Below are 17508 nucleotides of genomic sequence, written 5' to 3' on the forward strand. Positions count from 1 at the left end.
GGTCCCGGGGGGGGTATTTCGGCCCCCCCCCCCCCCGTGGCGCGGGGCCAAACTCCTGTTCCTGCTGAACTGAGCCAGTTTAACCAAAGCAACTGCGTATCAGCTCAGTAGGCACAGGAGGCAGTGCCCGGGGGGGGGTGGGGGGGGGCCCCGGCGGTGGCCTGAGGAGGGGTCCGACGTCCTGAGGGGGGTCCCCCCGGTGTCCTGGGGGGGGTCTGGCGGTATCCTGGGGGGGTCCCGGGGAGCGGAACTTAGCCACTGTGAACATGACGCGGCTGCCAACTCTGTTCACAGGTGGGCTAAGCCCTGCCCCACGGCCCCGCTGCCCCACGGCCCCCATCACCCCACTGCCCCACGGCCCCGCTGCCCCACGGCCCCCATCACCCCACTGCCCCACGGCCCCGCTGCCCCACGGCCCCCATCACCCCACTGCCCCACGGCCCCGCTGCCCCACGGCCCCCATCACCCCGCTGCCCCACGGCCCCGCTGCCCCACAGCCCCCATCACCCCGCTGCCCCACGGCCCTGCTGCCCCACGGCTCTGCTGCCCCACAGCCCCCATCACCCCACTGCCCCCATCACCCCACTGCCCCATGGCCCCCATCACCCCACTGCCCCATGGCCCCCATTGCCCCACGGCCCCCATCACCCCACTGCCCCACGGCCCCCATCACCCCACTGCCCCACGGCCCCCATCGCCCCACGGCCCCGCTGCCCCACGGCCCCCATCACCCCACTGCCCCACAGCCCCCATCACCCCACTGCCCCATGGCCCCCATCACCCCACAGCCCTGCTGCCCCATGGCTCCATGGCCCCCATTGCCCCACGGCCCCGCTGCCCCACGGTCCCCATCACCCCACAGCCCTGCTGCCCCATGGCTCCATGGCCCCCATTGCCCCACGGCCCCGCTGCCCCACGGTCCCCATCACCCCACTCACTGCCCCACTGCCCCCATCACCCTACATCCCCACGGCCCCACTCACTGCCCCACGGCCCCACCCCCAACCGCCCCCCGGCCCCACGGCCCCCCCGGGGCTGGGGCGCTGCGGGAGCTGCCGCCCGTTGGAAATCCCTGGCAATGTGATTTTGGGCGAAACGGTAAAAAATCGCATCGCCAGGAACCCCCGCGGGCGGCAGCGGGGGGGGCCCACACTTTTTGGGGGGCGGGGGGAGGGTCAGCGCTTTCCTCTCCCCCCCCCCCCCTCCTCCCTGCGGTAAAAATAACCCCGGCAGGATCCGGCGCGAGGGCTGAGTCACGGCGCAGGATAGGCACGTGCCAGTGCCGGACGGTGCTGCCGCGGAGGGACACACACACACCCCCCCGCCACACACACTCCCCGGGCACCGTGTGAACCGGGACCATCGGCGATGCCCGCAGCACCTGAGGGGACCCTTGGTGATGCCGGGTGGCACCGGGGCCAGCACACGGCTGCGGTGCCGTCCCAGTGGCTCACGGTGCCATCCTGGGCTGAGCTGGGGCTGTGTGCTGCAGAGCGGTGCTGCGGCATCACCGGCAAACGCCGGAACGCACTGCGGCCCAGGTGCGAAAAGGTGTCACCACGTGCCAGCAGCGTCCCTGCGGTGGTGTGCAGCACACACCGGATCGTCCCAACTTGTCCCCAGCTGCGGTGGGACCACGTAGCACCGGCTGAGCGGCAGTGAGACACCGGTGTCACCGAGCGGGACGGGCACCGCGGCCATCGGTGGTGGCATCCACTGGCTTCAGCGGTGTCCCCGTGTCCCCGTCAGCTGTGGCCGGACCCCCATGTCCCCCTGGACACGGCCGTGGGGTGCGGTATCCCCAGCCGGGCCGGGGACGCGGGTGTGGAGGCCGCGGCGACGCCGGCGGTGGCGGCCGGGAAGTTCCTGGAAGAAGCGCGTAATGGGGCCGGGGCTCCTCGGCCGCCATGTGGGAGCCGACGAGGCCCCGCCCGGCCGTGACATCACCGTCGCCCCGGCAACGGGCGCACTTCAAAGGGAATCGGGTGGAAAGGGCCCAAAAAAATCGGGATAAACAGCGACGGACGGCGGCGGCATAAACAAAATGTCTGGTGCCGCCGAGGGGGGGCCGCGGCAGTGGGCGCGTGCCCGGGCGGGGGCAGGGGGCCGCCCGCACACCAGCGTTCCTGCCTGGCGGTCGCGGCACTGCCTGACACTGCGGTGCCACCGGGCCAGCCGTGGGCAGCGCCGCGGAGAGGCCCATCCCGCACGTTGGGCCGAGTGGTGCCAAACCGCCGCCAGCCGGGCGCGGCGACGGCATGGCGGGCACAGCTCATGGTGCCGCATGGCGGAGGAGCCGCGGCACGGCGCAGGCCGGTTCACTGGTGGCGCCAACCGGAGGTTTTGCCACCTCCCGCGCACGGCGACGACGGCGGCGGGGTGGGCGCCGCGCCGTGGGGTGATCCCGCCCATGGGGGGTCCCCAGTGCCCCACGGCCTCGTCCCCGGCGGGCGCCGCCGGCCGTGCCGGGCTCTGTGCCCGCGCGGCGCCAGGGCGTTGCCGGCTCGGCAGCCCCGACCGGCTCACGTGGGCCCCGGCGGGCACTGCGCGGGGGCGGCGGCGGCCGCCCGGGTTCCCCGCCAAGGAGGGGGGAGGGGGGGCAGTTGGCATCGGCTGCCGCTGAAATTCCCACCTTTCTGCCCAAAACCAGGGAGCGGGAAAAGCCGGTGGTGCCGCGCAGCACCTCCCCGACGCCTGCGGCCAGCACCGCGCACCGACGACGCCGTGGGGCAGAGCCGCTCCCGTGGCCCCCTGCGCCCCATGGGTCCGGACACCGTGGGGCTGAGCGATACCTGTGGGTCCACATGCCGTGGGGCAGACCCACTCCTGTGCCCCATGGGTGCGGATGCTGTAGGGCAGACCCACCCCCATGTCCCCCACGCCCTGTGGGTCCGGACGCCGTGGGGCTGAGCAACGCCTGTGGGTCCACACGCCACGGAGCAGACCCACTCCTGTCCCCCCCTGCGCCCCACGGGCCCGGACGCTGTGGGGCAGACCTGCTTCTACGTCGCCCCACACCCCGTGGGTCCGGACACCATGTGGCAGAGCAACGCCTGTGGGTCCGGCCGCCGTGGGGCAGACCCACGCCTATCCCCCCACCCCGCGGTGCGGACGGAGACATCCGCGGCCGTGAGTGGGCGCCGGGGGGGGGGGGGTCCGGCGGCCCCGCGGCGGATCGCGGTGTGGGCCGGGCCGAGGCCGAGGGCGGGGGCGGGGAAGGGGCCGCCCCGTCGGCGCAGGCGGCGCCGGGGGGGGGCGGAGGGGGGGAAAGGATGAATCACGCTCCGCGGCGCCGCCCGCCCCACCGCGCCCTCCCGCCGCCCCCGCCCGCGCCCCGGGGGGGCGGCCCGGACCCCCCCGAACACCCCCACCCCACGGCGGCGGCAGCAATATATCCCCCCCCCCACCCGGTTCCCCCCCCCCCCCCACCGCTCCCGGTGGGAACGGGGCGGCCGAACACCCCCCCCCCCCCGGCCCGGCCCTTCTCCCGCCGCCCCCACCGAGGGGGGGGGAACGGGAACTTTCACCCCCCTCGGGCCGGGTCGGGGTCGGGGAGGGCCGAACCGGCCGTACTCACCGGGAGCGGCCGCGGCCCCGCGGGGTGCCCCGGGGCGGCGGCGGCGGCGGCGGGCGGGGAGCGCGGCGGCTCCCAAAGTCACTGACTTTTACTCCAAGAAGGGGGAAACGCTTTTTAAAAGCTTCGCTCCGCCCCGGGAGCGCGGGGAGGCCGCGGCGGCGGCGGCGGGAGGAGGGGCCTCGGCGGCGGCGAACGGCCCCGAACCACCGGGGGGAAGGGGGGGGGGGGGAGCGGGAGCGGGACCGGGCCGGGGGGAGGCTGACCCGCGGGGGGGGGGGGTGGGGGTGGGGGTCGGTGACCCACAGGGAGGGGTCCAGCTGCCCCACAGCGGGGGGCTTGGTGCCCCATGGCATAGGGGTCTGGGTGCCCCACGGCGGGGGGCTCAGCGCCCTGTGGGGAGGGGTCCGGCTGCCCCATGGCAGAGGGGCTCAGTGCCCCACGGCATAGCTGTCTGGGTGCCCCATGGCATAGGCACTGCGTGCCCCATGGCAAGGGGTCTGCCTGCCTCATGGCATAGGGGCTCAGTGGCCCATGGGGAGGGGTCCGGCTGCCCCATGGCAAGGGGTCTGGGTGCCCCACGTCGAGTAGCTCAGTGCCCCATGGCATAGGGGCTACACGTCCTATGGCGAGGGGACTCGGTGCCCCACGGCAAGGGGGCCATGTGCCCATGGCAGGGCATCCAGGCACCCCACAGCAAGGAGACTGCGTGCCCCATAGCGAGGGGACTGTCTGCCCCATGGCATAGGGGTAGTGTGGGTGCCCCCTGGCAAGGGGACTCGGTGCCCCATGGCAAGGCTCTCAGTGCCCCACATCTTAGGGGCTGAGCACCCCATAGCGAGCAGCCTAGGTGCCCCATGGCGAGGGGGCCGGGTGCCCCCCAGTGTGGGGGGGGTCAGTGCTCGCAGCCCCCGTGCCTCTGTTTCCCCGGGGCTGCCCAAGGGGTCTGGGCTGGCACTGGGGCGCCGTGGGGCGCCGTGGGGTGCCGTGGGGCGCCGTGGGGCCGGGGCCGCGGGGTCTCCATGGCGATGCCGCACACACAGACATTAAACAGAGTTTTGCATCGGAAGTCGGCAAAACCACAGCGCGTCACTGCGGCTGCCGCCAGGCCAGGGCCCCCCCGCCCCCCCGCCCCGCCCCACAGCGGCCACGCCCGCCCCACGCCCCGGACCCCACACCCGCTCCGGACCCCCAAACCCCGCCAAATCCCTCCAATAACCCCAAACACCCCCAAATCCCTACCCCGCCCACCCCTGCCTTGGACGGGGGCCCACCCGCGGGATACAGCCCCGGAGGGACACGGATCGGGGTGGGATGTGGATATGGGGCTGTGGGGATATGGGGATATGGGGATATGGGGATATGGGGCCGGGTGGGGCCGGGCCGTGGGAGGGGCCGTGGGTGGGGCCGGGACCCCTGGGACCCCCCGAGAGGTGACAGCCCCCGACCCCGTCCCGTCCCCGGTCCTCGCGCGCCGGCGGTGGCACATGGTGGCACTCCCGGACCCACCCGACTGCAGCACCGCATCACCGCGTCACCACATCACCGCGTCACCGCGTCACCGCATCCCGGCGTCACCGCGGCGCCCGGCTGGGGCAGAACTGCCGAACCCCAAAAGGCAATTTTGGGGCAGTTTTAGGTTTCCTGTGCTGAGGAGGGACCGGCTCCGCCCCGTAGCGCCCACCAGTGCCCACCAGTGCCTGCCAGTACCCACCAGTGCTTGCCAGTGCTCACCGATGCCCACCAGTACCCACCAGTGCCCACCAATGCTCCCCAGTGCCCACCAGTACCCACCAGTGTCCACCAGTCCTCACCAGAGCCCACCAATGCTCCCCAGTGCCCACCAGTGCCTGCCAGTGCCCACCAGTGCTTGCCAGTGCTCACCAATGCCCACCAGTGCTCACCGATGCCCACCAGTGCAAACCAGTGCCTGCCAGTGCCCACCAGTACCCACCAGTGCCCACCAATGCTCCCCAGTGCCCACCAGTGCCCACCAGTGCCTGCCAGTACCCACCAGTGCTTGCCAGTGCTCACCGATGCTCACCAGTGCCCACCAGTGCCCACCAATGCTACCCAGTGCCTGCCAGTACCCACCAGTGCCCACCAATGCTCCCCAGTGCCCACCAGTACCCACCAGTGCTCACTAGTGCCCACCAGTGCCCACCAGTGTCCACCACTGCTTCCCAGTGCCCGCGAGTACCCACCAGTGCCCGCCAGTGCTCCCCAGTGCCCACCACTGCTCCCCAGTGCCTGCCAGTACCCACCAGTGCCTGCCAGTGCTCACTGGTGCCCACCAGTGCCCACCAGTGCCTGCCAGTGTCCACCACTGCTTCCCAGTGCCCACGAGTACCCACCAGTGCCCGCCAGTGCTCCCCAGTGCCCACCAGTGCCCACCAGTGCCTGCCAGTGTTCACTGGTGCCCACCAGTGCCCACCAGTGCCTGCCAGTGTCTACCACTGCTTCCCAGTGCCCGCGAGTACCCACCAGTGCCCGGCAGTGCTCCCCAGTGCTCCCCAGTGCCCACCACTGCTCCCCAGTGCCCGCCAGTACCTGCCAGTACCCACCAGTGCCCACCACTGCTCCCCAGTGCCTGCCAGTACCCAGCAGTGCCCACCAGTGCTCACTGGTGCCCACCAGTGCCCACCAGTGCCTGCCAGTGTCCACCACTGCTCCCCAGTGCCCGCGAGTACCCACCAGTGCCCACCAGTGCTCCCCAGTGCCCACCACTGCTCCCCAGTGCCCGCGAGTACCCACCAGTGCCCACCAGTGCTCCCCAGTGCTCCCCAGTGCCCACCACTGCTTCCCAGTGCCCGCGAGTACCCACCAGTGCCCACCAGTGCCCACCAGTGCTCCCCAGTGTCCACCACTGCTCCCCAGTGCCCGCGAGTACCCACCAGTGCCCACCAGTGCTCCCCAGTGCTCCCCAGTGCCCACCACTGCTTCCCAGTGCCCACGAGTACCCGCCAGTGCACGCCAGTGCTCCCCAGTGCTCCCCAGTGCCCACCACTGCTTCCCAGTGCCCACGAGTACCCACCAGTACACGCCAGTGCTCCCCAGTGCCCACCAGTGCCTGCCAGTGTCCACCAGTGCTTCCCAGTGCCCGCGAGTACCCACCAGTGCCCGCCAGTGCTCCCCAGTGCTCCCCAGTGCCCACCACTGCTCCCCAGTGCCCGCCAGTACCTGCCAGTACCCACCAGTGCCCACCAGTGCTCCCCAGTGCCTGCCAGTACACACCAGTGCCTGCCACTGCTCACTGGTGCCCACCAGTGCCCACCAGTGCCTGCCAGTGTCCACCAGTGCTTCCCAGTGCCCGCGAGTACCCACCAGTGCTCGCCAGTGCTCCCCAGTGCTCCCCAGTACCCACCAGTGCCCACCAGTGCCCACCAATGCTCCCCAGTGCTCCCCACTGCTCCCCAGTGCCCGCCAGTGCCCGCCAGTACCCACCAGTGCCCACCAGCGCCATTGGCCGCAGCACGGCCATGGCACGGGGACAGACACAACTGTGTGTCCCTGTATGCCCCCGCCCGCCCCCACCGGCCCCCGAACCCCACGAGGTGGCCCCACGGGGACGTCCCCGTCCCTGTCCCCCCCGCCCCGTGCCCCCGTCCCTTCCCCAGCCCGGCCGCACATCTGGCAGCAGCTGCACATCTGGCACGGGCGGCTCCGGGGGCACCACAGCTGTGCCGGCGCCGCCACTGCTGGTGAGCGTATGACACACACACACACACACGCGGCACACGGCACACACACGTACACGCTGCAGCACACGTGGCACATGTAACACGGCACACACGGTGTGGCACACTGCGCCGTGCACGGCACACACACACACATGGCGATGCACACGTGGCACTGCGCACACGCACACGCCTGGCAGTGCGCACACGTGCGCACACGCAGCAACGCACGGGTGTGTGCAGGCAGCAATGCACACGCACGGCAGACGTGCCGCAGGGCTCACACTGCTGCACACACACCGCTGGATCCCCCCCGCACACGCACACCTGTGCAGCACAGCGCGCACATGGTAGTGCGCACATGCACACGCGTGTGCACACACAACCACCCCGCTGCGGTGTGCATGCTGCACGGAGGGGCAGGGCAGCAGGCATGGCAGCGAGGTGCAGGCGAGCATGTGTGCACGCTCACATGTGTGCATGCACACGCGCACACGCACACTCACATGTGCACACGCACACGCTCACACGTGCACCCCCCCCGTGACACATGCGCCGAGCAGCCCCTGTGCGATGCACACCCGGGGCCACAGAGGCCCTGCAGGGCACAGGCGGCCGATGCACACGCACACACGCTCGCACACGCTCGCACACGTGTGTCACAAGCGTGCAAACAGCCGCGCGCCGTGCAGCGGGGCCCTGGTGGCGGCGGTGGCCGCAGCGGGGCCGGCGGCACAGAAATGTCCTTTCTAGGTAATGGCAGCGGCCGGGCTGGCGCTCGCCCACGCCAGCCGGAGCATTCCTCCCGCCTGAGTCAGCCGCGCCGCCGCCTCGCACACGCGCCGCGCTGGGCTTGCACGGCATGGCGGGCACCGCGTGGCACGGCCTGGCACAGCGCGCTACGGGGCCGCACAGAGCGGGGCGGCGCAGCACAGGGGTGGCAGGGCTGGGCGCGGTGGGGCACGGCAGAGGGGGGCACGGAACGACACGGCGCAGCGTGGCAGGGAATGGTGCGGCACGGCGCAGCGCGGCACGGCATGGCACAGCGCGGCACACGGGCAGCCGTGACCGGGGGTGGCGGGGCCGGGCCGGACTGGCAAAGCCCTGTCAGGGATCAGGCCCCTCCGCAGCCCCCGGGGGAGGGAACTACATCCCGGCGCCGGCTGCTGCCGGCGGAGAAAGAGCCTGAGCCGGACCCTGACACCGGGATGGGGATGGGATAGGGATGGGGGTGGGGGTGGGGTGGGGTGGGGATGGGGATGGGATAGGATGCGGATGGGGATGGGATGGGGATGGGAAGGACATGGGGATGGGGAAGGTGATGGGATGGGATGGGATGGGATGGGATGGGATGGGATGGGATGGGATGGGATGGGGATGGGGGTGGGGTGGGCGTGGGGATGTGGATGGGATGGGGATGGGGATGGGGATGGGGATGGGGATGGGGATGGGGATGGGGATGGGGATGGGATGGGGATGGGGATGGGGATGGGGATGGGATGGGGATGGGGATAGGGAAGGGATGGGGATGGGGATGGGACGGGATGGGGATGGGGATGGGATGGGGATGGGGATGGGATGGGGATGGGGATGGGAATGGGGATGGGGATGGGACGGGATGGGGATGGGACGGGGATGGGATGGGGATGGGATGGGGATGGGGATGGGATGGGGATGGGGATAGGGAAGGGATGGGGATGGGGATGGGGATGGGGATGGGGACGGGATGGGGATGGGGATGGGATGGGGATGGGGATGGGAATGGGGATGGGGATGGGACGGGATGGGGATGGGACGGGGATGGGATGGGGATGGGATGGGATGGGGATGGCCACCCTGTTGCATTGCAGCGCACCAGTATTCCCACAGGGCAGTGAGCCCTCGTGTGCCTGAAGGATGTGGCACCCACGTGTACCCCCGCAGAGCTCTGCACCATTGCATGCCGCACCAGTACACCCAGTTACCCATCCAAGCAGCTACCAGTGCATGCCGTACCCCCGGTCTGCCATCTCGCAGAGCCCCTGTGCCCCCGCCTGTGCCCCACACCCAGGCCCTGGGGCACTGGGGTGACTGGGAGCTGTGGCAGTGGGGCACTGGGGTGACTGGGAGCTGTGGGGCTGGCAGCTTGGGGAGGCCACTGGGACGGGATTTCCCTTTCCTCCCGCCTCTGCGCTCCCTCTCAGCTTCTTCCTTCCTCGTGCTGGGGCACGCCTGGCCCCCCAGACCCCCTGGAGCCCCCGGCTCCTGGCCCCGCTCTGGCGTGGCTGCCGGCATCCCTGGGGGATGCCGTTCCCAGGGACCAGGGCCGTGGGCCGGGATGCGGCAAATGCCATGGGGCTGTGGAGCTCTGGGGCCATGGGTCAGTGCCGTGGGTCGGGGCCGTGGGTCGGGGCCGTGGGGCTGAGCAGCGTTGCCGCGCGACGCTGTGTTTGTGGTGGGGCTGAGTCACGGCCGTGACTCACCGGCAGCACCGGGCTGGCAGGCACCCACGGCCGCCCCACGGCACCGCCGGGGCGGGGCCCCCACGCCGGGTGCCGCGCGGGGGTGTCCCCGTGGGGTGTCCCCATGGGGTGTCCCCGGCCCCCCCCGGGGCACCAGTGCAGTGGGGCGAGGGGACCATGGGGATGGGGGGCAGCGTGGCCCGGTGAGGCAGGTGCCCCCTCTGCACCCATGGGCCCCCTCGGACACCGGTAACCCCCTGTGCACCCCCGTGGGCCCTTCCATACGCCCATAACCCCCCCTCTGCACCCACAGATCCCCTCTGCAACCATAGCCACCCTCCATGCACCCTTGGGACCACCCGTGCACCCCTGGGACCCCCAGGTACCCCTGGGCACCCCCCCGGTTCCTGCAGAGATCCCCCTTTATCTTTGCCCCCCCCCCATGCAAGGACCCCCCCGCTGGGGGCTGAGGGGGCCCCGGGGGACCCCGAGGCCGGGGGGGGGCCGGGGGGGTGAGTCAGGGCGCAGCCACGCGCCCATGAGTCACTGCTGGGGTGGGACGGGCCGGGTCCAAACAAAGGCGCCTTCAGAGGATGGGGCCCCCCCCGGACCCTCAGGGCTTCCCCGGACCCCCCCAGTCTCCTCCCGGTGATGGGGACCCCGGATGGGACCTCCCGGGCATCGCCGGGGGCTGAGCTCCCCTGGTGCCTCTCCAGCACCAAGTGCTGCACGTGGCGGCTCCCACCCGGTGGTGGGACCCCCCCGGCCCCCCACCCCGCTGCCTGCCCCGGCATCAAGCGCTGGCTTGCTGGGCACCGGTGAGTCACCGGCGCTGCCTTCCCGCCACGCCCGGGCGGTGCCGGCTGGGCCACGCCGAGCCCAGATGCTCACGGCAATGCCGGCGGCACTGGCACCGTGGGGACTGGGTGGGGGACAGCGGCACTGGGGGGGGCTGCGGTGGCTGAGACCCGGTGAACGCGGAGCACCGTGGGGCACCGCAGCAGAGACTGTGTGCCACCATGTGCCGCTGCGCATGGCACAGAGCCACCATGGCCACACCAAGGTCCCTGCAGCGGTGCCGGGACCCCCACGGCCGTGCCAGGGAAGGAACCGGAGGTCTGGGGCCAGCCCTGGGGGTGCAGCCGGGACATGCCCAGGCGAGTGCTGGAGTGCCGAGTGTGGTGGTGCCGGTGCCGGCCGGGCTCACCAGGGTGTGTGGGAATCCCTCGGGCAGAGCCATCCGTGCTGCATTGCTCACGGAGGGTCATGGGGACCAGGAGATGGCACTGCCCGCGGTCCCCAGCACCGTGCCGCTCCCGGCACAGCCCAGCACGCCCGTCCCAAGCTGAGTCCTGGACATGAGACTGTGGCATGGCGCAGCACAGCATAGCACGGTAAGCCTGGCGCTGTGCCTGGCTTTGTGCCTCTGTTTCCCTGCTCACGGTGCACCGTGCCGCGCCAGGCCGTGTTGTGCTGTGCTGTGCCGTGCCAGGCCCCACTGTGCCATAGGTGTCATGCTGTGCCAGGCCACGCTGTGCTGTGCTATATGTGAAGTGCTGTGCCAGGCTATGCCGTGCCATACCATGCCAGGCCGTGCCATGCTGTGCTGTGCCATGTCACAAAACGCTCTGCCACCCCGTGCCATACACGCCGTGCCGTGCCACGCTGTGTGATGCCACCCATGCCGTGCCACACATGCTGTGCCATGTGATGCCAGGCCGTGCCATACATGCCATGACGGTGCCACCACGCCCTGCCCCGCCCCCAGGGCGGTGCCGATGTGCCCGTTTGGGGTCCCGTTCGGCGAGAACACGGAGCGTCCCCGCGCAACACCGCCCCCGGACCCCTCTGGCAGCGCGGCGGCACCGCGGGGGTTAAACGCCGGCGCAGAGCCCGCCAATGGGGAGCGCCGGGGCAGCGACCAATGGGGGGCGCGCAGGGCGCCGCGGGCGGCCAATGAGAGGCGGCAGGGCGGGGCGTGCGGCCAGTGGGCGGTACCGCTGCCCTCAGATGACCCGCCCCGCCCGGCGCGCTCAGGGCGGTGCCCGGCCACGCCTCCACGAGGCCGCGCCCCCCCTGCCACGCCCCGCGTAGCCCCCACGGGGGGAGCGGCGCGGTGACTCCCCGTCTCTGACGTCGTTATTGTTAATTTTGTCCCTTTCCCCCCCAATTTTAAGTCCCCCTCCCCCCCGGCAGATGTGGTGGGCGGGGTGGGAAATGGCGGGTTTGTCCCCAAAATGCGGCCGCGGGCGTGGCCACGCTTTCCCGCCACCCGGCGGGAGGGTTCGGCACGGGACGGGCTGGGACGTTCGGGGCTGCGACCACGCTCAGGGCTTTGGGCTGAAACACCTTTATTTCAGCGCCCAGCAAGCAAATTGCCCGTTTTTTGCCTTTTTTCACTCTTTTTTTTCCCCTCCGCCACAGGGCCCTGACATGGCTCTGGCGTCACCGTGGGGCCTCAGGGCCACTGCCAGTGCTGGCACGGTGCAGCCACGGCCGCTCCCCGAGCTGCCGCTGGCCAGGGCGCGCAGCCCCGCTTTGGGGGAGAAACCCCCGTTTCAGTTACTTTCCCAGCACTGCCGCCCCATCCCCGCGGCTGTGGGGGTCGGGCCGGGTGGTGACAGCGGTGATGCCACCGGTGATGCCGCAGCTTTGGCTCCTAACGAGTAACAGTGGGGCGACCCTCACCACGGTGGCAGCAGTGGCGGTGCAGGTGGGAACCACCACCATTTTGGGGCAGTTTGGCCTTTTTCACCAGCGTTCACTCCTGTCCCAGCGTGGCGTCACGCCGGCATGGGGCTGTGGCACTGCCGCGTGCCACGGCACGGCGTCGGCGGGGATCCTTCCCCCACCGGACCTGAACAGTGTTCAAGGAGCCCCAAATCCCCTTTTTTCTCCCCAAACCGGAGCTGGGCAGGGGCGGTGATGGGGCCGTTCGTTAGCGGGTGATGGGGCCGTTCGTTAGCGGGTGATTTACCCGATTCCCGGCAGTTTCAGCCCCGAGGGCGGTGGAGCTGATGGCAAAGCCTCCCCCGCCCTGGCCCCAGCCCCGGTTTGGGGGTTTGGAATTGGGGTTTTGGGGGATTCTCCCCGGAAATGGGGTTTGGGGGTCCCCCAGCCGTGCCGAGGGGGGTCTCGGGGTTTAACCTCCTCCCATTTGCCCCCCAAACCGGCATTTCCGGCCAAGCCGGGTGCCGCGGTGCCGGGGACAGTGCTCGGGGCGGTTGGGGCCATGCTGGATGAGTGACACAGACGGCAGCGGGTCCCAGTGGGGCTGAAACCCCAAATCCGGCCAAGTTTGGCACCGAAGCGACCACGGCTGCGGTGATGCTGGTGCGTGCCGGCTGTGCTGCACCGGTGCTGGTTTTACCCACCAGCGTCGGGGGTTTGGGGAGCGACCCCCCGCACGCCAGGCGAGGGGAAGCGGCGCAGACACCCCCACCCCGGCGGGCAGACGTGCCGGCTCCGGGGGCGGCTGTCGGGGGCGGGAGGCGGTGAAGCCGGCGGCATGCGGAGCCGCGTCCTGCCCCAAAAAGCAGCGGTGCAGCGGCGGAGGATGGAGCCCGGCCCCGCGTTCGACATGTGGAGGGACTACCTGGGGCTGGCCGCCGTGCTGGCCACGCTGCCCCAGGAGCGCCGGGAGGCCGGCGAGGCCAAAACAGCAGCAGCAGCCGGCACGGCAGAGGTGGCCGTGGCTTCGGCGTCCCCCGGCAAAGCCCTCTGTGCCTTCTGCAAGCACAACGGGGAGGCGAAGCACGTCTGGAGCGGGCACAACCTGCGGGACGCCAGCGGCCGCGTGCTGTGCCCAGTGCTGCGCAGTTACGTCTGCCCGCAGTGCGGCGCCACCCAGGATCGGGCCCACACCAAGCGATTCTGCCCCCTCACCCACCGCGGCTACACCTCCGTCTACAGCCACTCGCCACGCAACGCCGCCGGCACGCGCCCGGCACGCGGCCGCACCACCGAGAAGTAGCCCCAGTGCCAACGGACCCCCCCCACAGGTACCGGCGGGTTTTTACGGGAATCGCCGATCGCGCAGCCCCCCAAAAAAGGGCTCAAAGTGGGGTTTTGGCTTCCCGGCACGAGGCGGGGGTGGGCTGCGGGGAAAGGCTACGCCGGTGTCACCATGCTCTCACTCTGTGGGGCACCGGCCTGGTGGCTTTACCGGAGGATGCCGTGCCATGGCACTTCCTCGGCAGAGCCTCGCCCCAACACCACAACACGAGCGTTAATTGAGCTGGGAACGGGACTCCAGCGAGCGCAGCTAATGGAGGGGAACGCGGTGCTGCCCCGGCACATGCGGTGCTGCCCCTCTCCTGCCTTCTCTTCCAGGGTCTTGCTCCGCTCTGCCCGGCTCCACTCTCCTCCGAGACGCCGGGGAAGCACCGGGACGGTGTTTTCCACCGGGACCAGTTTCCCCAGTTCCTCTCCCCAGCTGGTCGAGCCATGCGGCACCGTCCCAGCGGTGGTTTGGTGGGTGCTGCTGGCAGATGCCACGTCAAGACATCGGCGAAAAAACCCCGAGAAGGGGAGGTTTTACCAGCACGCCCATGCCAGGGGCGATGGCAGTTGTTTTTGGGTTGGTTTGTTGGGTTTTGTTCATCCTGGCGGGTGCCCAAGCGCATGGGACGGCCCCGTGGCAGGAAATGTGCCGGCTGTGGCCACGGTGGCCAGGCCGGCGTTAGCAGCTCGCCTGCGGCAGCTGTGCCTGCACCAGTTTGTTCTTTAAACGTTATTTCCCGTGTTACGCGTTGGAGCGCGTTTATTCATACCAAATTCTCTGTTGAAGCGCTGTTTTGCATTAATAAAGTGTTAATGCCGTGCCGGCGACTGGATCCGGCTCAGGCCCTATGTCTCCTTCCGCCTCCTCCCGGCGTGTGGCGGCACTGGCCCCGGCCACCGGCTCCGCCACGCTTTCGGCTTCCGCAGCGCCTCCAGGCCCCGGTGGGTGCTCATCGCCAGGCGGCTGTGGGGCACCTGTGTCACCGCGGCCCCTCGTGTCACCCACGGCCCTTTGCGGCGTTTGCCCTCCTGCCGCCCCCTCCGCCCAGCAGGAATCCCAATCCCAGGGAAAACACCCCGAATTCAGCGGCCGGCACCGGCCCGCACTTACTTGAGGTTGGAGAGCTCCAGGATCAGGCCGCAGATGATGTCGGTCGCGTCCTCCCTGCGGGAAAATGACATTTCCACTCACCGAATCGGGGCATTTTTACTCAGAATGAGGGGTTTATCATCACGCGCAGTGATGGCGGGAGCGCCACAGGGAGGGCGAGCTGCCTACCGGGGCTGCGGCTGCGCCGGGCCGTTCCTCTCAGCGAGCGGCAGCACCTCACCAGTGCAGCTCTCTCCCGCTGTGGCACGCGGCTCGCGCCTGGGCAGCGCAGCGTCGCAGCGGTCGGTGGCAGGGAGCTGCTGCCGGGGGAAAGTCATGCGATGGTTCAGCCACCAGCCCGAATCCAACCCCCTATCGCCACAATAGTTGGGATTTTTTCCCCCCTATCAGGTTATTTGAGGCATTTTGGGGGGGTGGTTTGGTGTTTTGGGTATTTTAGTGGGTTGGTTTGGTGTTTAGGGCCTTTTCGGGGGGGGTTGTTTGGTGTTTTGGGGGGGTTATTTGGTGCTTGGGGAGGGTCGTTTGGTGTCTTGAGGGGTTATTTGGTGTTTTGGGGGGTGTGTTTGGTGTTTAGGGCCTTTTGTTGGTTTTTTTTTCTGTTTTAGGGGGGTTGTTTGGTGTTTGGGAGGGGGGGTATTTGCTGTTTTAGGGGAGGTCTTTGGTGTTTTGGGGAGTTGGTTTCACCTGAACGCGGTGACCGCAGTGGATTACCTGCCGCGGCGGGAGCTCAGGGCCATTCCCTCCCAGGCCACACCACAGCTCTGGCTGCTCTGCGCTGCGATCCTCCACCAGACCTTTGCCTTCCCTCTCGCCTGCCGCATTCCCGCCAGCCGGCATGGCTGGATCCGGTGCCAAGCTGGTCCCAAGAGAGGGGGTTTCTCCCTCTCCGGTCTCTTCCCAGCTGGCATCGGCTTTTCCCGACGTTTTCCGTGGGGAAACATTCCCGCCCTGGGAACTGGGGCTGCTGGCAGCGCCTGTGCTCTCCGGTTCGGCACTGCCTCCCTCTGCCGTCAGCTCCACAGATGGGCCGCAGACACCCAAAACCTCTGCCGAGATACCGCCGCCGGCTGGGCTGCACCAGGATTCGGCAACATTCTTCACCGCATCGTTCGTACCGGTTGCTGGCACTTGTTCCCTGCTCATGGTTTCCCGGTGCTCTCCTCCAGCTGCACTCTCCGATACAGCACCGGATTCATTTTCTTCAGTGTTTACGACAGATGCACGCGCCAGTTCCCGGCTTTGATGGGTATCGCCGTGGCGCTCGCTGTGGTTCAATCCCTCTTCACAGTGAGGGTCAGGCACCTCCGCCAGCACGCTGGTGCTGCCGGGAGCATCCACAGGGAGAGCGATCTCTCTGCCAGCCGCCCCCTCTCCTCGCGCTGGTGCAGCGCAGCGGTGCTCAGGGCTGTCACCGATACTGCCCGTTCCATGGCGAGTTTGGGTTTCAGCGTCCGGCTCTTCACCATGCTGCCCCACGGTCGCCACCGTCTGATCCTCTTCAGTCTCATCCGGTGCTGAATTTGCCTGTTGAGGTGAGTCTGGCTGAGGCACTGCTCCCGGTGCAACCACCTCCGGTGTCGTGCCGCCTCCACCGATACCCGTGTCCCGTCCTTCCTGCAACGAGACGGTGCCGGTGTCACTCCTATGTTCAACAAAAATCCCAACCTCTGGAATTTTTTCCTCCGTTCAGTGTCAATACCGGAGGCTGAGTTTGCCGACAGAGGAAAAGCCGCACCACAGAGGGGTGGCTCAGCACCTGAGCATTTTGGTGATGCCAGGGCGGCCAGGAGAGACGTACCTGCGGCAAGGGGCTGGGGACGCACTCCCCTGCCCGGCTTTGCTCCGGAGCAGCTGCTTCCCCGTCGCCGTTTGTGCTGTGAAAAACAATAAATCAGGTTCAGGGAGCAGTGTGGTGATCATAGAATCATAGAATGGTTCAGGTTGGAAAGGACCTTGAAGATCACCGAGTTCCAACCCCCCTGCCATAGGCAGGGACACCTCCCACCAGCCCAGGTTGCCCACGGCCACCTCCAGCCTGGCCTTGAACACCTCCAGGGATGGGGCCTCAACAGCCTCTCTGGGAAACCTGTCCCAGTGCCTCACCACCCTCACAGGGAAAAACTTCTTCCTAATGTTCAATCTGAACCTGCCCTCTTCCAGTTTAAAGCCATTCCCCCTCGTCCTATCGCTACATGCCCCAGTAAAAAGCCCTTCCCCGGCTCTCCTGTAGGCCCCTTTAGGGACTGGAAGGCCGCAATAAGATCTCCCCGGAGCCTTCTCTTCTCCAGGCCGAACAGCCCCAACTCTTTCAGCCTCTCCTCATCGGAGAGGTGCTCCAGCCCTCGGATCATCCTCGTGGTTCTCCTCTGGACACGCTCCAGCAGGTCCATGTCCTTCTTATGTTGGGGACTCCAGAGCTGGGGATCGCTGGGGATGTCACCGTGTGGAGCCCAGTTCTCCCGCAAACCCCCGTCCTGCCACGTTCTCGCCCCGTTACCTGCTCACGGCACTGCCGGCGCTGCCGCGGGTTGTCTGTCCCTGAGACTGTGCTTTGCCATCAGCATCATCAGTCTGAGCCAGTCCGGTCGTGTCTAAGCTGTCATCTCCTGTCGCTGCCAAATCTTCCCGAAAACTTCGTTTAGTTTGGGGAACGTGGAATTTACGGTTTCCTCCTTTAAGGGGGAAAAAAAAATCCTCCTCAGA

The 17508-nt window shown here is 68.9% G+C and overlaps 1 protein-coding gene across 1 annotated transcript; it reads left to right on the forward strand.

The window, feature by feature from the left end:
• Window positions 1–12321: 12321 nt before the first annotated feature.
• On the forward strand, window positions 12322–13665 carry LOC309682637 (nanos homolog 2-like; the record flags this gene model as incomplete). Its single annotated transcript, XM_082499727.1, is given in 3 exon segments — window positions 12322–12405; window positions 13209–13235; window positions 13237–13665. Coding segments are annotated over 3 exon segments (540 nt in total).
• Window positions 13666–17508: the final 3843 nt, after the last annotated feature.

This window comes from Vanellus vanellus (genome assembly GCF_965231255.1).
Source record: "Vanellus vanellus genome assembly, contig: SUPER_30_unloc_3, whole genome shotgun sequence".
In the NCBI taxonomy this organism is placed as follows: domain Eukaryota; kingdom Metazoa; phylum Chordata; class Aves; order Charadriiformes; family Charadriidae; genus Vanellus; species Vanellus vanellus.